The sequence below is a fragment of the Chrysochloris asiatica genome, unplaced genomic scaffold (assembly GCF_000296735.1).
Source record: "Chrysochloris asiatica unplaced genomic scaffold, ChrAsi1.0 scaffold00001, whole genome shotgun sequence".
Lineage (NCBI taxonomy): Eukaryota > Metazoa > Chordata > Mammalia > Afrosoricida > Chrysochloridae > Chrysochloris > Chrysochloris asiatica.
In genome coordinates this window covers 63205729-63229364 of record NW_006408519.1, presented here as the reverse complement: position 1 = coordinate 63229364, position 23636 = coordinate 63205729, and the positions used below count along the sequence as shown (strand labels likewise).

Below are 23636 nucleotides of genomic sequence, written 5' to 3'. Positions count from 1 at the left end.
AATACCATCATCTCTTAGTTATATGATACCTCCTGAAATGGTTGAAAATCTACCAATTCTTTTTGGGACTGTTCCAAACAGAAGTCTAAACTGGAGGGTTTTTGTTGCTGTCATTGGTAGTTTGTTTGTTTGTTTGTTTTTCTGGTTGTTCAAATATGACATTTAATCCTCCTTCTATCATAAATAAAGACTCTCTGATAGCGTAGCGGTTACAAGTTGGGCTGCTAACCTCAAGGTCAGAAGTTTGAAACTACCAGCTGTTCCATTAAAGAAAGATGAAACTTTCTGCTCCTATAAAGATTTACAGCCTCAGAAACCCTTTACAGGGTTGCGAAGAGTCAGAACTGACTCCTTAGTACCTAACTAACATTACCACCATATTATAAATAAAGGAAGTGCAGTGGCTCTGTAAGATAAGCAGTGGACTTCAAAAACAAGGTCAGTAGTTCAAGTCCACCTGCTGCTCCGTAGAAGAAAGGTGAGGCTTTCTGCTCTCGAAAAGATATACAGCCTCCAAAATCCCATGCAGGGTTGCTATGAGTTGGAATTGACTCAATGGCACTTAACAACAACAACAATATCATAAATAGTAATGCATGTATAACCTCCAATAGAATCCTGATATGGCACTGTAGGATAGTATTGGACTGTTAACCACAAGGTTGGCGGTTCAAAACCACAAGTCTTTTCTTGGAAACACTATACAGGGTCATTATGGGTTGGAACTGACTCGATGGCACTTAACAACAATCTTTAAAAGCCTGTGGATACTGAAAATGTTCAGGAGAATCATTCATAATCAGTCATTGATTACTTGCTTGGTGTCTATATATTTCTAAATAACAACTCCATTGCCTTGCCTTGTTTAGAAAGTATACATTAAAGTATACTTTAATGTATACTAAGTCTTTTTCTTCTCAAAAATAGCTCAGTTGCCTTGTAAATAATTCAATATAACTCTGGCTGAGCTGAGAAACAAATTACAGCAATGTGAACTTGAAGTTAGAAGAGGATGTTGGTTATTTTAAGAAATACTTTCTATAACAGAAAAATTAATATCTGTCTTAAATTAAGGAGATGGAAAGAAAGGAAGCAGAGAGATGAAACCAAAATTGACTAACATTTCCTCAGTTTGTCCTTGGGGCTGTAATGTAATGATACTATGATAGCCTTATTGGTCCTAGCTTTTCTGGGTATTTTCTTTTCCTTTCATCTTGCTAGGATTGCTAACTTTGATGCATTAACCAATTTGTTTTAGTTAGACGCACACCATTGCAGCACATAAACCATTTGCTACTTCAATTTCCACTAAATAATCAGTGCTTAAAGTCAATGTTTGCCAAGAATAAGAAAATGCTTTAGTTCAGACTTAATTATTTTCAATTGAGTAGATATCTGCTGTGTTCAAATTACCAACATCAATTCTATCATCTTCATGGAGGAGCACCTTTGTTATGCTTTGGAAACTCCCTTTCTTACCTCTCAGTTCATGGGGTTTCAGTTAGCTGGTGCCAAAAGTAGTCACTTTTACCAGCTGGACCAATCAAGTGCTATATGGCTCTGGAGTTTGACTCTAGAGCAGAAAGAGAGCTTGCTCAGAATGATGGTAGTCTGCTTTATGTACAACTGGTTGTTCAGAAGGAACCCCTTAGATCTTGTTTACTCAGAGGCTCCTTAGTTTCGATACTTCCAAAAATCGCATTTTCAGCATTTCCTGTGACTCTGAGAGCTACCAAAATCACTTCCTATAAATCAAAGTTTGTCTATTAAGTTAGCTTGAATATATTTCTTACAACCAGAAAGGAAAAAGAGAAAAAATAGAACAACCCCTAACTGATACATAGGACAATGTTTTATTTTAAAATACAAAATGGAAACTGATGTCCAATTGTCAGCAAGCTTTCCAGAATTTACAGCTCTCAAATAAGTTTCCTTATTTTCATGATGACTTGCTAGAAACAACTTTTGATAATTTATTAATACTCTTATTCTTTTTTAATACCTCTTCAATTTAAGGATGATTTACATTTACAACTTTGTTCTCATTTGTTGAATTCTTTTCGTATTGCCAATAAAGGGGGAGAATTACGACTAGCTCAAAGTATTTTAAATTTCTTTTCAGATTAAAATAACACCTTTTGTACAATTTAATTTTTAGCATTGCGACAGTCTAATACTTCAGATCATACATCATCATATATATGCATGCATTGAATAAGGAGTTGGCCTTGCCCAGCACTAGCCAATAGGAATACAAGGATAAGTAAAAACGTACTGCTTTTTGTCTAGTTCCTACATACACAAGTTTATTCCAAACAAACAAAGCATGTTTAAACATGACTCTGTGCTTAGTGAGTAATATACTTGTTAGTCTCATCAGGGTGACTTCAAAACAAGAATATTTTTTGTGTCATGGAAAAAAATTATTTTTAGGTCACGGCTAATATTCAGTTTATGAGTGAAAGACGAGGCTTTCTGCTCCTACAAAGATTTACATCCTTAGTAACCCTACACAATGTTTGGAATGAGTTGGAACTGACTCAACAACACTTAACAACAAACAGCATACAATTTTGAACAAAACTCAAGTGGACATCTTTTGAATTTACGTAACAAGTTTGTTTACAGGAATACTGTTTCACATTACACAAAAGTTTTTAGATAGGTCAAGTGTTTTAAGAAAGATTTGGAATACCTCAAAGATCAATCAAGAGAAGGAAGACCATCAACTTCAACAAATGAAGAAACTGTGGCTAAAGTTTAAAAACTAATTAAAACAACGTGATAAGACTGTATAACATTGATGTGATAGCTACTGAAGTTGTAATTTCACATGGTTCCACATTTTCAATTTTAAGTGAACATCTTGTCCTCAGAAAGTTGTTGATTCATTGGATGCCAAAAGCGTTGAACAAAGATTAGCGTTGATCTTTTAAGCAAGATCGAAGCAAATGAAGATGATCTTATGTAATGAATGAATAGTAACTAGGGACAAGTCTTGGATTTCTCAGTATGATACAAAGAGCAAGGTCCAATCATAAGAGTAGCTTCCAAGGGAATTTGTTTTGCCAGTTCTATTCAAGGCAGACAAATCAGTGCAGTTAGAACTACAACAACTGTGTTTTTAAAAACTTTATTCTATAGGGATAAACCTGATCATCAGTTTTCTCAAAAGGCACAGGAGGATGATGGGACTTATTAGGAGGAAGTTAGAAGAAAACTGAAAACTACATTGATGAGAAAAAGATTAGAAAAGTTGTGCCAAGGAATTTTTTTTCCATCATGACAATGTATTTGCCCAAATTTTGAGAATAGCAAAGTTTGTCCTATGAGAATTCTGCTGAGAAACCTTGCAGCATCAATTCTCCTACCCTTATCTTGCCCTTCAAACTTGGCTTTGGTCCCAAAACTCAAAGAACAATAAAAAGGAACATAATTTGAGTTCCTCAAGGATGTCAAAATTGCTGTTTTAATATGCCTTAGATCAGAGTGCAGATTTCCTCAGGGAAGACTTAGAGAGATGTAAACTATGCCTTTGGAAGTGTATAGATATAGATGGAGAATATGTGAAGAAACAATAGCTTCAAATGTTGACATTTTTGTTTAGTAAAACTTCCTATGATTTTGTACACTACTTGTCTGTTAGTTTATTGTTCTGTAGTGGCTTGAGCATTGCTGTGATGCCGGAAGCGATACCACTGGTATTTTAAACACCAGCAGGGACACCCATGGTGGACAGGTTTCCATGAAACTTCCAGACTAAGACAGACTAGGACATGGTCCACTTCTGAATGATTAGTCATTGAAAACATTATGACTAGCAGCACAACATTATCTGATATAGTGCCAGAAGATGAGCTCCTCATGTTGTAAGACACTGAAAATGCGACTTGGAAAGAGTTGCATCCTCAAAGTAGAATTGACTGTAATGGCATGAAGAGAGTAAAGCATTCAAGACCTTCATATGCTCCTGGAGCACACTCAAAATAATAAGCAATAGCAAATAGCCAGTAGTAATCAAATCTATAATCAAATATGTATGAAGTATGACTCTAAGAAATTGGAAGTTGTCAAAAATTAAATGGAACGCATGAAGATAGATATCCTAGGCATTAGTGAGCTGAATTTGACTAATATTAGCCATTCTGAATCAGACAGCTATATGGCTTACTATGCCGGGAACATAAAACTGAAGCAAAAAAGAGTTAAATTTATCATTAAAAAGAGCAATTCAAGACATATCTGTGATGGTATAATACCCACATGCTTACAAAGAAAATGAGTTAATTTTCACTATTATTCAAATTTATACATCATCCACTAAAGTCAGTGATGATGAAATTAAAGTATTCTACCAACTTCTTTAGTTTGAAATAGATCAAACATGCAATCAAAATACATTGATAATTGTTGGTACTTGGAACGAAAAGTTGGAAGCAAAGAGGAAGGATCAGTAGTTGGAAACTATGATCTTGGTGATGGAAATTATGCTGGAGATCACATGATAACATTTTGCAAGACCAGTGACTTATTTATTGCAAGCACCATTTTTCAACAACATACAAGGTGACTATGCCTGTGAACCTCACCAGATGGAATACACAGGAAACAAGTTGACTACATTTGTGGAAAGAGACATGGAGAAGCTCAATATCATCAGCCAAAACAAGACCATGTGACCCATCTGCTCAGGCAGAAGCTGAAGAAAATTAAATCAAGTCCATGAGAGCCAAAATATGACCTTGGATATATCTCAACTGAATTTAGAGATCACCTCAAGAAGAGATTTTATGCATTAGGAACTAATGACCAAAGACCAGAAGAGTTATTATATGACATTAAGAACATAATACAGGAAGAAAGCAAAGACAGGAAAGAAGAAAAATAAATAAAATGGCTACCAGAAAAGACTCTGAAACTTACTCTTGAGCATAAAGAAACTAAAACAAATGGAAGAAATGAGGAACTAAGAGAGCTGAACCGAAGTCTTCAAAAGGCCACCCAAGAAGATAAAGTATTATAATGAAGTGTGCAAAGACCTGGAGTTAGAAAACCAAAAGAGAATAACATGCTCAGCATTGCTCAAAATGAAAGAACTGAAGAAAATATTCAAACCTTGATTTGAAATGTTGAAGGATTCTATTGGGAAAATATTGAATGATGCAGAAAGCATTAAAAAAATAAAATAAAATTGGAGGGAATACACTGAATCATTGTACCAAAAAGAAATAGTTGATGTTAAATCATTTCAGGAAGTAGCATATGATCAAAAATTGATGGCACTAAACAAAAATGTCCAAACAGCACTGAAGGCATTGGTGAAAAACAAGGCTCTAGGAATTGACAGAATACAAACTGAAATCTTTCAACAAACTAATGCAGCATTGGAGGCACTCACTCATCTATGCCAAGGAATTTGGACGACAGATACCTAGTCAATCAGTTGAAAGAGATTCATATTTGTTCCCACTCCAAAGAGAAGTGACCTAATGGAATGTGGACAACATCTAACAATAACATCAATATTACATGCAAGTAAAATTTGCTAAAGTTAATTTAAAAACAATACATCAATAGGGAACTACCGTAAGTTTCAGCCAGATTCATTAGAGGATGTGTAGCTAGGGATATCCTTACTGAAGTAAGATGGATCTTGGCTGGAAGCAGAGAATACCAGATGTTTACTTGTACTTTATTGACTACACAAAGGCATTTGTCTGTGTGGATCCTAACAAACTGTGGTTAGCATAGCAAAATATGGGAATTTCAGAACACTTCATTGTGCTCCTGAGGAATCTGTACATAGACCAATAAGCAATTGTTAGAAAAGGTAGATACTGAATGGTTTTAAAACAGAAAACTTGTGTGCCATGGTTATAACCTTTCACCATACTTATTCAGTTTGTGTGCTGAGCAAATAGTCAGAGAAGATAGATTATATGAAGAAGAACCTTGGCATCAGGATTAGAGGATGACTAACAACCTGCAATATGCAGATGATACCACCTTACTTGCTGGATGTGAAGAGGACTTAAAATATTGATGAAGATCAAAGATAGAGCCTTCAGTATGGATTTCACCTGCATTGAGGCAAGGAAAATGAAAATCGTCATAATTGGACCAGTAAATAACATCATGATAAATGGAGAAAAAGTCAAAATTGTCAAAGGCTTAATTTTTCTTTGATCCACAATCCACACTCAGGTAAGCAGCAGTCAAGGAATTAAATGACGTGCACTAGGCAAATCTGCTGCAAAACACTTCCTTAAAATGTTAAAGGGCAAACATCAGTTTGATAACTAAGAAGTGTCTAAATCAAACTATAGTAATCCCAATAGCCTCATTTTCTATGTGAAAGTTGGGCAATGAATAACAAAGACTATAAAAGAATCTATGCATTTGAATTATGGTGGTGGAGAAGAATATTAAAAGCACCAGGAACTACCAAAAGAATAAACGTTATCTGTCTTGGAAGAATGTTCCTTAGAATCAAGGATAACAAGACCACATCGTTGGACACATTATCAGGAGGGACCAGTCCCTGAAGGACATCATGCTTGGTAAAGGGGAGTGTCAGAGAAAAAGAGGAAGCCCCCAACAAGGTGGTTTGATGCAGAGGCAACAACAATGGACTCAAATGTAACAATTGTGAGGATGACCGAGGACCAGATAGTGTCTTGTTCTGTCGTGCACAGGGACACTATGAGTCGGAACAGACTCAATGGCACCTAACAACAAGATTTTACAGCAATACATTTTTGACTTATCATCATATATAATTTTAAATGTTCCAGGAGTCACTTAAAAAAGAAAGTGAAAAATAAATGAAATACATTTTAATAATACATTTGAGTTAACTCAATATATCCAAAATAATATCAACATGCAATCAACAAAAGAAATTACTGAGAAAGTCTACATTGTTTTCCTAACCATATTTCTGGTCCCATTCATTTTAATGTGGTTAATGGACATTGTTGTGGCCTCACAGGTCTAGCTGAACTAGCAGGGCAGGGAGAGATTCAAGGAACTCTCACACCTTATTCACTTGAGTATTTTTGTTTTGACACTTCAACACTCCACTATATCTTTTGTTATTGAAAGATTTTTTTTTTTAATTCTGCTTGATGATTGTGGAGCTCCAATAAAATGTGTATTGATTGTTGTTGTTGTAAAGTCTGTGAAGTCAGTTTTGACTCATAGTAACCCTGTACAAGGTTTCTAAGGCTTTAAATCTTTTACAGGAATAAAAAGCCTCATCGTTCTCTGACATAGCAGATAGTGGACTCAAACTGCCAACCTTGTGACTTATAGTCCAGTACTTATCCTATGGAACCACCATGCTCTGATGATTTAGAGTACTCATCAATTTTGGAAATTTTACCCATTATTTTTAAACAAAAACATTTTTTTCTGTCTTGTTTCTTCTCCTAAAGCACTTTATTCAACCTATCTAGCCAATCTGTCTGGGCACTACAAATCCAGGATGGGCTTTTAAAAACCTCGTGGAAAATTCTATCATATTTCAATTCCATTTTTTCATGAACTTTTTGAAGCTCTTTCCTCCTCCCATGCTTAGTGTCTGTATGTATGGCTGCTTAACACGGTCCCACAGTTCACTTTTGTTCTACTGAGATATTTTTGCCCTGTTTTGTTTTTTGAGTCTTTTTTTCTGTGTTTCAGTTAGAATAGTTTCAAATTCATTAATCTAACTGATACAGTGTTTAGTCCATAGCAAATGAGTAGAACTGTCCCCTTAGGGTTTCCAAGATTGTAATCTTTAAAGAAGCAGACTGCCGCATCTTTCTCCTGCTGAGCAGCAGGTGTGTGCAAATAGCTGACGTTTCAGTTAGTAATCAAGTGTTGACTATTACACTACTAATGCGCCTATTAATTCCTTCACCTGTATTAAATTTTCTAATTTCAGATAGTGTGTTTTTCATATGTAATATTTATAGTTGGTTCTTTTCAAATATCTTCTATTTCTCTCTGCACCATGATAATGTTTTCTTCTATGTTCTTGAACATATGGAAGATATTCATAATGGTGGTAGTGGTGATGTGCCATTGAGTCGGTTCCAATTCATAATGACCCTATACTGGGTTTCTGAAGTTGTAAATCTTTACGGGAGCAGAAAGTCTCATCTTTCTCCCACAGATTGGAACTGCTGATCTTGTGGTTAATAGCCCAGATTGTAGGCTATTTTAAAAGACTTGTGCTCAAATTCTATCATTTATGTCATTTCTGAGTCCACTTCTATTAGTTAATTTTTCTTCTGGTTATAAGTTGTGTTTTCCTGCTTTTTTGAATATCTGAAAAAAAACGTTTATTGGATCCAGACTTTGTGAGTTTTGTGTCATTGGGTACTAGTATTTTGTTATTGCTGTTTCTGCTTGCATTTCATTGTTTTATATTCCACTAAAAGGTTGGGGCTTTGTTCTATAATACCGTTAAGTTACTTGAAATCATTTTTTGTTTTTAAATTTTTTAGGATTAGTCCACAGCAGTATTCAATCTGGGCATAAATTTACACCCCAACAGAGGAAATACTCTCCTGTGGACTCAAAGCAATATCCTATGGAGTAGGTCTTTCCACTCTGGCTGGTAAGAACACTGTTTCTGGTCCCATGTAATCTCTGGGGAATTGTTCTGCCCGTTTCTTTCTGGTGCTTCTTCCCAGTTTCTGTACTTCCCTCACATATGGAGGCAGATCAGTTCTCAGCTAAAGACCTGAGGGGACCCCTCTACAATTCTCCAGACTTTTTTTCTCTCTGCAGCATGCTTAATTCTAGGACTCTTCCACACAAATGTTCTTGAACTCAGCAAGAGTCCCAGGCTCTGATTGGGTTTCCCTACTGGGCAGGCAGTAAACCAGAGCACTTGAAGGACTCACTTCCTTGTTTCCCCGTCTCTCAGGAATCATTAGGAAAGCACTCTCTGTGGTTCAATATCTGGAAACTGTTGTTGCATATCTGAGTTTGGTCCATTTTTATAGTTGTTTGAAGGTAGGAAGGTAAATCTGGTTCCTGTTATTCATCAGGTCCCAAAAGATAAAGAGTTGGGGTAATCAGGTAAAGATTCACAAAAGAAAGGACATTTGAATTAAAATGTAAAGACTACATAAGAAGTGTTCTGTGTGTTATGAGGGGTGGGAAGAATGCCAAGGAGAATAGCATAAGCAAAAGTTCTGTGGCAGAATGGAACCTTCAGAGTTCATCTAATCGAATCCTTCAATTTTCCATTGAGAAAGCAAAGGCTCAGAGTGTGTGGCATGCCTGAAGTCATATTGTGTTATAGTGGCAGAACAGGGACTGGAATCCAGGTCTCCTCCTCCCAGGTTTATTGCTCTCTTCATTCCACTATGTTGCTAAGTGGAGTCCTGATGTGGCATTGTAAGGTAAGCACTGGGCTGCTAACTGTGAGGTCAGCAGTTCAAACTCACCAACCACTCCTTGGAAACCTATACAGTGTTACTATGAATTTGATCCAACTCAACAGCACTTAACAACAATAACAACATGGTACTAAGAAAACGTAGAAAATACTAGAACACTTTATATAATGCTACTTGTCTACATTTTGTTGTTATTGTTAAGTGCCTGTGAGTTCTGACTCACAGCAACCATATATAGGATTTCCAAGGAGCGACTGGTGAGTTTGAACCACCGACCTTGCAGTTGAAACTTACTTTGCCATCCAGCACCACACCAGGACTCCTGTCTTTACATGTTGTTGCTAGGTGCCGATTCTGACCCATAGTGACCCTGTATAGGGTTTCCAAGGAGCAGCTGGTGAGCTTGAACCGTAGTACTTGATATATTTGTTGTTGTTAAGTGCCATTGAGTAAGTTCCAACTCATAGCGACCCTGTATAGAGTTTCCAAGGAGCAGCTGGTGAGCATGAACCACCGACCTTTCAGTTCAAACCAACTCTGAAGTCCAGCGCATTAATTCACAGCACCTCACTAGGAATTAGGGCAGTACATAAGTACTTTTCAAATTTTGCATAACTGTGGTCAAAACTGCATTCAAGATACACTTTTAATTGTCTATATTTTTATATCTTTACAAGGAATGTTCTTCAAAGTGTAAATCAATGTACAAGAAAATACAAAACAGAAAAGAAAGAATGCGTATACACTCACACATTTAGTGCGCTGAAGCCATAACAGCCCCATAATGGCCTGGGAGTGTTAACGCAGCTCCCTAAGTGGCTAAATTACACCCAGGAGATTCTCACTCAGCAGTGTAAGCTGTTAGTGTTCTCAGACATTTTGGAAAATGCATCCATTGCCCCATTTCAAGTTTAATTGGCATAATAAATGTCAATTAAAGCTCCTTTAAGATTTTAAACTGCAAAAACTCAAGTGCAACTATGTATAGATGCACACAAGACTACTGTACGAGAAGTCTCTCTTCACAGAGACATTATGTATTGACATTTGTCATATCCCGCAACTCTCCTAAAATGGATAAGCACAGTAAACTTGTATTCACTTCAAAAAGAAAGTTATTTTGCCCTGCTATCCTAAAGATACCACTCTTAAATGGCTTACAAACTGTTGTTAGTAGAATTCAGTTTTCTTTCAACAGAAATATAATGAGTACAAATATCTATACTTGTATATACAATACATGCATGCATTTGCAATACTGGAAATACAGTTGTAAACATGGTAGACATGACTCCTGCTGTAGTGTGGATGGATCCTTCCAGATGTTGCCACCCGTGAGTCTATGTCTACATACCACTCCTTTTTAAAACTTTAAATTACAATTACTGATCCAATGTGAAGATAAAGCAGTACTGTTGTTCATTCTAAACTTGGCAATTTATTTATATGAACTATGTACAACTCATTAATTTAGGCATCAAAAAATTTCATTTTAGTTTAAGTAGCCCAAGCTGTCAAGTGTTTGATATCATCATCGTCTTCATTTGTCCTCCTAGATGAAGCTGAAACATAAAATGGATGCAAATTAGTGACTGGTGACATTCAGACATTCAACATAGATAACATGAATTATGGATAAAAATTTATATTTTTTATCAAAAATAAGTGCTATAAGGGAAGAGCTGGCTATTATTTTAGGTCACAGGTAGTTGAATTGGGTAACAGACCTGCTCGAGACCGATGTGCAGTGGAAGACATGCCTGGCTGTCTAGCTGGCTGTGCTGGGAGGGAAGAAGAAGGCACATTTGGAAGATGAATATTTGTCATCTTCTTATTTAATTCCTCCTGCTCTAATTCTTCAAGCTCTGCCATCAACTCATCCTGAACACAGGAAAAAAGGAAGAATTAGGGAGTTAACGTTTCAAGAAGTAGGTTTTCTCAAACACAATAACAAGAACATCTGCTACCCAATTGATATGTGAGAACCCAATGAAATGGAATATTTATTCTAAAACTAAGTCTTTTTGCAACATTGAGCAATGATTAAAAAATGAATATTTTGGGTTGTGCAAATTTGTTGTAGTTAATCTTATAATACTTCAGTAAACAGTCATGCAAGTAATTTCTGTTAGCTGAATATATAATCTCCATGGTTTCTAGGAAATTTACACACTGCCTGTTGCTTTTTCAATGTATCTTTTCTCCTACTGAAAATTAAGAATTTGTTAAGTAGTTTCAATGACATTAAGAGAAATAAATATTTTTATTTGGGCTTAAAGTATTAAAAATTAAACAGGACCAGGTATATAAACAGCATGCTGTTGTTGTTAAGTGCCTTGGATCAGTTCCAACTCATAGTGACCCTGTATAGGGTTTCAGAAGAACAGCTAGTGAGTTTGAACTGCCAATGTTGTAGTCCAATGTTTATTCTACAGCACCACACCAGGACTCCAGATAAACAGCATAATGTACAGGAAATACTGTGGTTCTTTTATATCACCAAAACCAATATAAATTGAGTTCTAGTTTGATTTGAGAACCTTTCAATTGCAGGTAGGTGCACTGCATGCCCTTTTATCTATGACCCCAGAGAACATGAATTTATCCTAAACAATCTTCTGTTCTAAACATTAGAGGCAAGACGAATTTGAGACTTTAAGGGCAGAAGTTACCTATGACAGATTTGACATGACTGATAGTTCACATCGTACTGGCCCCATGAGTTCTTATAAGCACTCAGAGAGAGGTTTAGAGTTAAAACTAAATTTTCATCATTGAAATTCTGAAGTCAACGGGTTACAAATGACCTGTTGTTGTTGTTAAGTGCTGTCGAGTCAATTCCAAATCATAGCAACCCTATAAAGGGTTTCCAAGGAGCAGCTGGTGAGTTTGAAAGGCCAATCTTGCAGTTCAAATGGACCTCGCAGTCTAGTGCATTAATCCACAGTGCCATACGGGAAGTCTACAAATGACCTAGACACTCTAATATTCAACCAAGTCGATTATTTATTTCATCAATCATCTATCCTTCAACAAACAATTATTGAGAGCCCACTCTTCATCGAGTATTGAACTCTGTATAGGGAATACAAAGTGAAATAGACAATCCCTGAATTCAAGTATCTTAGTGGCATTTGTGAGCTGAAATGAACTGGTATTGGCCATTTTGAATCTGCAACCACACAGTTTACTATACCGGATATGACAAATTGAAGAGGAATGGCATTGAATTCATTGTCAAAAAGAACATATCCAGATCAGTCATGAGGTACAATGCTGTCTGTGATAGGATAATATTCATGCACCTACACGGAAGACCAGTTAATGCCATTATTATTCAAATTCATGCACCAACCACTAAAGCCAGTGAGGATGAAATAGAAGAATTCTAGGAATTCTTCAACCTGAAATTGATCAAACATGCAATCAAGATGTATTGATCATCACTGGTGATTGGAAAGTAAAGGTTGGGAACAAGGAGTTGGAAAATATGGCCTTGGTCATAGAAATCAAGCTGGAGATCGCATGATTGAATTCTACAAAAAAAAAAAAATGATTTCTTCATTTGAAATACTTCTTTAGACAGCATAAGAGATGATTATACACAGGGCCTCACCAGATAGAATACACAGAAATCAAATTGATTACATCTGCAGAAAGAGAAGATGGAAAAGCTCTATATCATCAGTCAAAACAAGGCCAAGACAGATTGTGGAACAGACCATCAATTGCTAATATGCAAATTCAAACTGAAGCTGAAGAAAATGAAAACAAGTCCACAAGAGCCAAAATATGACCTTGAATATATTCCACCTGAATTTATAGATCAGCTGAAGAACAGACTAAACACTAAAGACTGAAGACCAGAAGAGTTGTGGGATAACATCAAGAACATCATACAAGAAGAAAGCAAAAAAAATCATTAAGAAGTCAAGAAAGAAGGAAAAAATAAAAATGGATATCAGAAGAGACACTGAAACTTACTCTCCAATGTAGAGATGCTAAAGCACATGGAAGAAATGAGGAGGTATAAGAGCTGAACAGAAAACTTCAAAGGTCAGCTCAAGAAGACAAAGTCAAATATTACAACAGTATGTGTAAAGATCTGGAGTCAGAAAACCACAAAGGAAGAATATGCTCAGCATTTCACAAGCTGGAGAACTGAAGAAAAAATTCAAGCCTCGACTTTTGTTATTGAAGGAGTCTCTGGGCAAATAATTGAATGATGCAGAAGGCATCAAAAGAAGACGGAAGGAATACACAACATCACTGTACCAAAAAAATTGGTTCAAGAGGTAGCATATGAGCCAATGATACTGAAGGAGAAGTCCAAGGTGCATTGAAGGAATTGGCAAAGAGCAAGGAACCAGGAATTGATGGAATACAATAACAACATAATTAAAACTGGAAAGTATTAACACAAACAAATAATTACCATATTTTAAATTGAGGGTAATGGCACTGTGGGGGGAAGAGAGTGGAAATTTTTGCCAACCAAATTTTATTAAGTCAACTGGTCTCAGACATCCAGCAAGCTAAAAGATTTTCTGGCTCCTCTTTTTTCTTTCCCAAAGGTTTTATGTGTATGCTTTTTATTAATATCTACCTTATCAACAGAGGAAAGATTAATGCTGCCAAGGACTTCATTCTTCTTGGATCAATTATCAATACTCATGGAAGCAGAAGTCAAGAAATCAAATGATGTATTGCATTAGGCAAATCTGCTGCACAAGACCTTTTTAAAGTGTTGAAGAGCAAAGATGTCAGCTTGAGGACTAAGGTGTGCCTGACCCAAGCCATGGTATTTTCAATAACCTTATATGCATGCGAAAGTTAGACAGTGAATAAGGAAGACCGACCATAGAAGAATTGATGCTTTTGAGTTATGGTGTTGGAGGAGAATATTGAAAGTGCCATGAGTTGCCAAAAGAACAAACAGATCTGTGTTGGAAGAAGTGCACAGAGTGCTCCTTGGACGCCAGGTTGGCCAAACTTCATCTTTCATACTTTGGACATATTGTCAGGTGGGACCAGTTTCTGGAGAAGGATATCATATTTGGTAGGGTGGAGGGTCAGAGAAAAGAGGAAGACCCCAGCGAGATAGATTGGCAAAGTGGCAGCATCAATGGTCTCAAGGGTGGCAACAACTGTAAGGTTGGACCAGAATCGGGCAGTGTTTCATTCTGTTCTGCATAGGGTCACTATGCGTCAGTACCAACTCGATGGCATCTAACAGCAACAACTACCTTTATTAGTCCTGGCATGGTTTGCAGGATAATGCACTGGACTGCAAGGTAAGTTTGAACTGCAAGGTCAGTGGTTCAAATCCACCAGCGAAATTCTGTACAGGGTTGCTATGAGTTGGAACCAACTCGATGGCACTTAACAACAACAACAACAACCTTTATTATATTATGGAGACCTGGTAGCAATGGGCTGTGAACTGCAAGGTCAGCTGTTCTAATCCATAGGCTCTATTCATATATATATATATTTTTTACTTTTTATTGTGAATTGAGTGAAGGTTTACAGAACAGATCATCAATCCCACATTCAACAAATATACACTTCATGTCATTATGATGATTGCAATTCATTCCATGTGCTATCAATTAACAGTATTTACCTCTACCACAGCTCTCCCTCTACTCACCTTGTAACCATCATACAATGTGCATTTAGCAAGAAAATATTTTCTTAATTTTTTACAATGATCTCATCAATGTTTGTCCTTTCATGTAATTTCACTCAGCATAACGTCTTCCCGGTTCATCAATATTGTGATGTGTTTTATAGATTTATTCTTTAATGTTGCATCAGATTCCATTGTGTGTAGGTGCCAAAGTTTATCGATTCTTCTGTAGATGTGTATTTAGGCTGTCTCCATCGTTTTGCTATTGTGAATAGTGCTTTAGTGAACATGGGTGGGCATGTATCCATTCCTGTCATGGCTCTTATTTCTTGAGGATCTATACCAAGGAGAGGGATTGCTGGGTCACATGGTATTTCTATCTCTGGCTAAGACTTCCACGAACAATATTAATTTAGGAGTGGTGATAGAGGGCATCCTTGTCTGGTTCCTGTTCATAAGGGGAATGACGTCAGTTTCTCACCATTGAGAGTGATGTTGGTTGTTGGTTTTGTATATATGCCCTAAATTATGTTGAAGAATTTCCCTGCTATCCCTATTTTGTTGAGTGTTTTTATTTATCAAGAGTGAGTGGTTTTGTTTGTTTTTTTTTTTTGCTAGGATTTTGTTGAGGATGTTTAGCTCTATATTCATAAGGAATATTGGTCTACAATTTTGTTTTTTAGTGATATCTTTGCCTGGTTTTGGTATCAGAGTATCCTTCCTGCATAAAATAAATTTGTGAGTTTTCCATCCTTTTCTATATTATAGAATTGTTTGAGTTGAATTAGTGTCCGCTCTTCTCTGGATGTTTGGTAGAATTCACCAGTGAAGTCATTTGGGACGGGACTCTTTTTAATTGGGCGTTTTTAGTTACTCTGTCAATTACATCTCTTGTTATAGGCCTGTTCAAGTTTTCTACTCCAGTTTGTGTTAGTTTAAATAGGTCATGTGTTTCTAGAAATTTGTCCATTTCTTCTAGGTTTTCAAATTTGTTGTAGTACAATTCATCATTGTTGTTGTTGTTGTTGTTGTTAAGTGCCGTCGAGTCGGTTCCGACCCATAGAGACCCTGTACAGGGTTTCCGAGGGTGTAAATCTTTATGGGAGTAGAAAGCCTCATCTTTCTCCAGCGGAGCGGCTGGTAGTTTCGAACCGCTGACCTTAAGGTTCGCAGCGTGATTTGCAACCACTTCGCTACCAGAGTATTTTGTTATTATCCTTTTAATTTCCATTGGCTCTGCTGTGACATCACCCATGTCATTTCTTATTTGTGTTATTTGTAGCTTCTCTTTCATCTCCTTGTTAGATTTGCCAGTGGTTTGTCGATTTTATTAATCTTTTCTAAGAACCAACTTCTTGTCTCGTTGATTTTTTCTATTACATTTATTTCTGCTTTAACCTGTATTATTTATCTTCTGGTGGCAGTAGGCTTACTTTGCTGCTCTTTTTTAATTGTTGGAAATGCTTAAAGTTTTGATTTTGGTTCTTTGTTTTGGATGTGTGACTTTATTGTTATAACTTGCTCTCTGACCACCGCTTTTGCTGTGCCATGGGAAATTGTGTTTTCATTCTCATTTGACTCAAGGAATTTTGTAATTTCATTTTTTGTTATTTGATCTATCATCCAGTAGCTTTTAAACAGACTGTTGCTCAATTTCCAAGTATTTTGATATTCTTTCCTTAAACTTCCTATTGTTGATTTCTAATTTTATAGTATTGTAACCTGAAAAGATGTTTTTTCAGTATTTTGATGTTTTTAAATTTACTGAGGTTTGCTTTGTGGCCTAGCATATGGTCTATTCTGTAAAATGTGCCATGTGTACTGGAAAATAATGTATATTGTGCTATTGTTGGGTTGAGTGCACTGTATAAATCTATGAAGTCAAGTTGGTTGGTTGTGCTGTTCAGTTCTTCTGTGTCTTTGTTGAGTTTGTTCTGTCTTTCATCAAAAGTGGTGTATTAATATCTCCTACTATCTCTGGCAGCATAGTTGTTATGAGTCAGGCTGCTAACCTTAAGGTCAGCAGTTCGAAATTACCAGCCAGTATGCAGGAGACAGATGAGACTTTCTGCTCCCATAATGGTTTACAGCCTTGGAAACCCTATACAGGGTTGTTATGAGTTGGAACTGACTCCACAGCACAGGACCACTACCACCACCACTATTATTATAGAGTTGTCTATATATTTCTTCAAGTATATTAGAATTTGATTTATGTATTTTGAGACTTTTTCATTGGGGGGCACAGATATTTATTTATGGTTATGTCCTCTTGTTCAACTGAACCCTTAATTATAATATAATATCCTTCTTTGTCTTTTATGCTGGTTTTTGCTTAAGGTCTGTTTTATCAGTGATTGACACTCCTGCTCACTGTTTACTGCTATTGGCTGTATACAGTTTTTCTATCCTTTGATTTTTAGTTCATTTCTGGTTTTGTGTGTAAGATGTGTCTCTGTAAACAACATACTAAAGGATCCTGTTTTCTTATCCATTCTGCTGCTGTCTCTCAACTGGTACATTTAATCCATTTACATTTAATATAATTATTGAAAGGTATAAATTGATTGTCATTTGCTGCATGTTTTTGTGATCTGCTGGTTTCTTTGTTCCACATAATTTTCTGCACTGAGTTTTTTTGTTTGTAGGTTTTCTTTTAATTGTCTTCATTTCTGTTGTGTTAATGTCTACTAAATCTTTCTGATTTACCTCTGTTTTATTTTCATGTGAAGATATATTCATTTTGTTTGAGGGCATCATGAAATCTATTAATTTTTTCTACATTTAAAACAGTCTGTTTTATCTTGAAATCCACTTGCCTCTCTTGCCATTTGGAAGTTTTGTACCTATACTATTCCATTTTTTTATTTTTAGTTTAATTCATTATAAATTTATATCTCTGGTCCCCTATAGTTGGTCTCGTAGGTTTGTTTTACTTAAACTACTTCTATATTTGGATTGATTTCTAGGTGCTGTTGTCATGTATGTTAATCTCAAGTTGCTCTCTGCTGTTGTTGATTCTCAGTCCAAAGAGCAAACTTTAGCACTCTTTTGTAAAGTTGGATTGTTACTAAAAATTCCATTAGTTTGTGTTTATCAGGAAACATCATAATTTCATTGTTATATTTAAGGGACAGCTTTGCTGGGTATGTTATTCATGGCTGACAATTTTTTTCTTTCTGAGTTTTGTGTATGCAAGCACATTGCTTTCTCACCTGTACAGTTTTTGTGGGAAAATCAGAGCTTAGTCTTATTGGTTCTCCTTTATAGGTAAATTTTTGTTTTTCCTGAGATGCTCTAAGGATTCTTTTTCCTTGTCTTTGGTTTTGGAAAGTTTGATTATGATATGTCTTGGTAATTTTCTTTTGGGATGTATTCTGTCGGGTTCATTCAGCTTCTTGTAAGCTTATCTTCTTGTCTTTCATAATGTTAGGGGCGTTTTCTTCCAACAACTCTGACAATTTTCTCTGTCCTTTTTACTGTGTCTTTATGATCACCCATAAATTCTTCTTCTTCATGATGTCCCACATAACTCTTATGTTTTGTTCAGATTTTTCCATTCTTTTTTTCTGATTGTTCTTCTAGCATACTAGTATTGAGTGATTTCTCTTTAAGCTCACTCATTCTGGCTTCCATTGCTTCAAATCTACTCCTTTGCCCTATCAATGTATTGTCCATTTCTGAAACCCTAGTATTAATGTCCTAGATTTCTAATAGCAGGTTTTATATTGTTTCAAAATCTGCCTTTATTTTGTCTGTTTGTTCTTGTAGTTTTTTTTTGTGAATTCTTCTAAAGTTTTTCCTCTGTTCTCTTTGCTGCTGTACATCTTTCTGTCAATCTTTTGAAGGTACCTAAATATAATTCTTTTGAATTATTTTTCAGTTAGTTCCATTACCTTTTTTTCCCTCAGAAACTTTTTTTTGGGGGGGGTGGGGGGAACTGCAATCCTGGTCATTTGTTTGTACCATTCTCTCTTATTTCATTTTGTGAGCTAAATTTGTCCATTGTCTCTACAGCACTGTGGTGTTTTTGTATTTCTATCTTATTGATGGCTGTTTGTTGATGTGCTTATAGGCTCTCACCTTTTTCATGTGGTTGTAGTTAGAAAATGGAGGCAAATAGTCTTGCCACATCTGGCTGACCATTCACCAGTCAGTCTCCCTCTCTCCAGGTCCCTGGTCAGCTTCTCCTCCCAGCAAACAAACACTTAATCCACTTCTCTAGTCTTGCTTCTGAAGTTCAGGGTTCCAGGATTTTCATCTATGTCTGTTTTATTTAGTCTTTCACATCTTTGTTGTAAAGGGTCCATGTAATGTCTGTGTCTAGTCCACCGTCTTACTGGAAGATTTACTTATATTCTTTTTATTAATCTCTACCTTTATTATAGAGTCCCAGTGTGATGCTCTAGGATAAAGCAGTGGACCACAAGGTCCGTTTGAACTGCAAGGTCAGCAGTTCAAACTCACCAGCCACTCCTTGAAAACAGTATCAGGGTGACTATGAATTGGAACGGCTCAATGACAGTTATTAACAGCAACAACAACTTCTATTATGGGAACGCAGTGGTTCCACAAGATAAGCACTATACTGCAAACCACAAGGTATAAAGTAGGAGTCCACCAGTCACTCTGTAGAAGAAAGATGAGGCTTTCTGCTCCCATGAAGATTGAAAGCTTTGAAAGCCTTTAACAAGGTTGCTATAAGTCAGATGACTCAATGGCACGTAACAACAACCTTTATTATATTATAGTTAGATAATGTGGTATCAATACTTTAAAATTTATTTTAAAAAATTGTTTTCTAAATTATTACATGAATACTTTCTCTTGCTTGTTCTATATACAATTGTAAAAATGGAGGCATAGATCGTATCTGATCTCCTCTAACTTCACAAATGGGAAGGAGAATCAACATAACAGCTCAGGGGTGATTCCTATGAGGTCGAGGTCAAACATACCTCCACTTTTGAATCTTTTCACTAATTATCTTTTTTAACTTTTTAGGGTGAATTATGTGAAGGTTTACAGAGCAGATCAGTTTTCCATTCAACAATTCATAAACATCTTGTCTCATCTCACGGGTTACAATCCCCATATTGTCATATCACTTGTCTCACTTCCTCTCTGTGCTTTCTATTGCTATTCCTCCTGTTTTTTGTTTTTGTTTTTTAACTCATCTGAATTTTGTCCTTAGGTAAATGCTGCCCTTTGATTTCAAATGGTTGATTCTTCTAGAGTGTGAATACCTCCCTAGTGTTACTGTTCTTCTTATAGATCTGTCTATTGTTTGGCTGAAAATTGAGCCATGAAGGTAAGTTCATTTACAGACTTGATGGGTGACTAGGGGCCATATTTCTAGGGGTTCCATTAGTTTCTATCAGACCAGTAAGCCTTGTCTTTTCTATGAATTTGAGTTTTGTTCCACATTTTTCTCCCACTCTATCCAGGACCTTCTAATGTGATCACTTACACAGCAGTTGGTAGTGGTAGTCGGGAACCATCTAATTCTTCTGGTCTCAGGGCCCTTGAGATTATGTTCATATGGTCTAGTCCACTGGACTAATTCTTTCCATGTTTCTTCAATTTACTTTATTCTTCTTTCTTATGGAGAGGGAGAGACCTACAGTTGTACCTTAGATGGCTGCTCGTGAGTTTTTAAGACCCCAGTCACTACTCACCAAGGTAAAATGTAGAATATTATCTTTGTAGACTATTGTTGATTGTTTTCAAGGAATCCAGCAGCCGTTCCTCAGAAACCCTATGGGTCTGAAATGACTAGACAACAACAACACTTAACAGGAAGTCAGATTCTCTGCCATGCTAATCTGATAATTGGAAATGTTTTAAAACATGGATTACTCCTACTGGTATGTGCTTTGAGCAGAGCAATTTAAATTCACAGTGCAAACATTACCATTATAATTATAGTCTGTATTGTAGAACTGATTAATCTAAATGGAATGTGTGTGTTAATAATGCCACTCCCCATTTATTTTGTTTCATAGCTTCCGTAGTAAACAGAAGCAGCCTAAACTCTAATTTAACAGCTATAGAGCATGAGATGTCTCTTCCTTGAAGAATGACGCAATCTGCTTTGTTGTGCCCAGATGTATAAGCACTTGGTTCATCCTAATGGAGCTATTTAGGCTTCAACCATTAAAAGTCACTAACTTTCCATAATCTCATGCTGCTTTTTTTCCTTAATAGCTGAAAACTTAATTAGGAGTCTATTTGTAAAACTATATTAATCTTTTCCTTAAATCAGGGGCACCAACACTTCATTTTCCTCTTAAGGAAAGTACATTTCTAACAAATGTATTTTGTTAGTCAATTCTGTAAGTAAGAGAACGGCCCTTTAGAACAGCCACAGATATTGCATTCTTTGTATTGTGTTACTCACCTCGTCAAAGTCATCACCAAATCCAACCCGTTGAGAAAATGCTTCTGAGATTTCTTGGGCAATATCCTGTTGCTCTGAGATCTCTTGCATTAAATCATCTATTTTGTTCAGATCTCTGGGCAATAAAATTTTGTCAAAATATTTTAGAATTTTAACTTAAAAATATGAATTTAAATACAATCCCATATGAAAAATAGTTTAATATAAATCTTTAGTTACTTAAGTTATTGTTGTTGTTAAGTGCTGTCAAGTCGGCTCCGACCCATAGCTACCCTGTATAGGGTTTCCAAGGAGCAGCTGGTGAACTTGAACCACTGACCTTGCAGTTCAAATGGCTTTGCAGTCTGGTGCATTAACCCACAGCGCCACACCAGGAAAACAAAAATCCCTCGTGCTGATTTGCATTTAAAGAAAGAAAGAATCCCAAATATACATATATAGCTCTGGTAGCGTAGTGGTTACGAATCGGGCTGCGAACCTTAAGGTCAGCAGTTCGAAACTACCAGCTGCTCTGTGGGAGAAAGATGAGGCTTTCTACTCACGTAAGGATTTACACCCTTGGAAACCCTGTACAGGGTCGCTATGGGTCGGAACCAACTCGAAGGCACTTAACAACAACAATTTTAAATATTACATAAATAGCCACTGTATTTGGAAATCATTAACAATCATATTATTTTATAATTATAATATTTGTAGACCCACTTTGAAATTTTGTCTAGTAGGACATATGCATAATTTAAATATATGCTGCTGTGTATCAACTCACCAGGAAATAGTGCCATGGGCCACAAAAGACCATGACTAAGGGAACCTATGGCAATTCTAAGTAACCACTGTTTGGCAACAGCTTTTTGTAAAGTTAAACTCTGGAACTGGAGATCTATTTCATAGACTACCCAGCCGCTCTGGGATTCTGTTTCCTAGGGCTTTCCCATAGCTGCCGATGTTCTTGAAGAGCACTAATGAGAGCAGGATTAGACCTATGAAGCGCTCATAAGAATCAGCAACACAACAAAGGAACCCAGGTAGTCACAGGACCAGAATAAACAGCTACATTGATGACAGTTTCTACTCCCTGAGCCCCATTAGTCACTAACCACCAGCCCAAGCTGATCATATTGAAATGCCAGTATTTGAACTTGTCTCTGATTCATTCCTCCAGTTCTGAAATTGACTAGATACAAGAGATTTAACCTAATAACTGAAATTTTGATCCAGCGAATTTCCCAGACTCTGTGTGTTGAACCGTGAACCACAAGGTTGGCAGTTCAAGCCCACCAGCTGCTCTGTAAGAGAAAGATAAGACTTTGCTCCTGCAAAGATTTAAAGCCTTGGTAACCTCATACAGGATCACTATGAGTCAGTACCCACTCAACAATAACAACATACAAAATAAAAACTGAATGTCTTGACATATATTCATTCACATGCTGATCAAAAAGAATACTTTTACCAACCTCCTATCATGTCTCATTTCCAACTCTTACTTCTGTTTATAATAAGTATATGAATGTGTTTATAAAAAGAAGTATGAGGAAGATATGACTAAAGTATGGGCCTGTGAGTATATTTTTCCAAAACAAACACAATAGGTTTGGAGGTTTGTAATACATTTTAGCATCTAGCTTAAGCAACATTAGAGGATTCTGACTGAAATAATGGATCTAATCATCTTTCTGAAGATGTCAAAATGGTAGCTAACTATTGATGAAGTATCAAAACAAGAAAAAAACTAGCAAAAGTTGTCTTCATTGATTCCAGCCTTCCTTTTCCCACCTTTATTCAGGTTCTAGACATTGACTACTCAATGTGCATGTAAATCAAATTGCCACAGCCCTCCTACACTGTGAATGTTGATTATGAGTGCTTACTTTGTGCCAGGCACTATGATAAGTGCATTAAATCTAGTATCTCATTGAATCTTAAAACCATATGAGATAACTACGATCTCCAATTTACAGAAAAGGAAACTGAATCACAGAAAGGCAAAGTAATTTGCCCAGGGGGCAGTCAGCAGTAGAGTTGGAACCATAATCTAAAAAAATCTGACTTCCAAACTCAGGACAATATTGATTATACTATCTTGTTGTTGAGTGCCGTTGCATCGATTCCGACCCATAGCGACACTGTATAGGGTTTCCAAGGAGCAGCTGGTGAGCTTGAACTTCCGACCTTGCAGTTCAAACGACTTTGCCGTCTGGTGCAT

The 23636-nt window shown here is 36.4% G+C and overlaps 1 protein-coding gene across 1 annotated transcript in view; it reads right to left on the bottom strand.

Annotated features, from left to right (window-relative positions):
• Nucleotides 1-10871: 10871 nt before the first annotated feature.
• CHMP4C (charged multivesicular body protein 4C) overlaps nucleotides 10872-23636 on the bottom strand; it is a 42796-nt gene continuing 30031 nt past the window's right edge. Inside the window, exons 3-5 of the mRNA XM_006830817.1 lie at nucleotides 21428-21542; nucleotides 11123-11276; nucleotides 10872-10957 (exon numbers count right to left, since the gene is read on the bottom strand). Coding sequence (XP_006830880.1) covers nucleotides 10893-10957; nucleotides 11123-11276; nucleotides 21428-21542 — 334 coding nt within the window. The 3' untranslated portion in view covers nucleotides 10872-10892. The remainder of the gene's footprint in view (nucleotides 10958-11122; nucleotides 11277-21427; nucleotides 21543-23636) is intronic.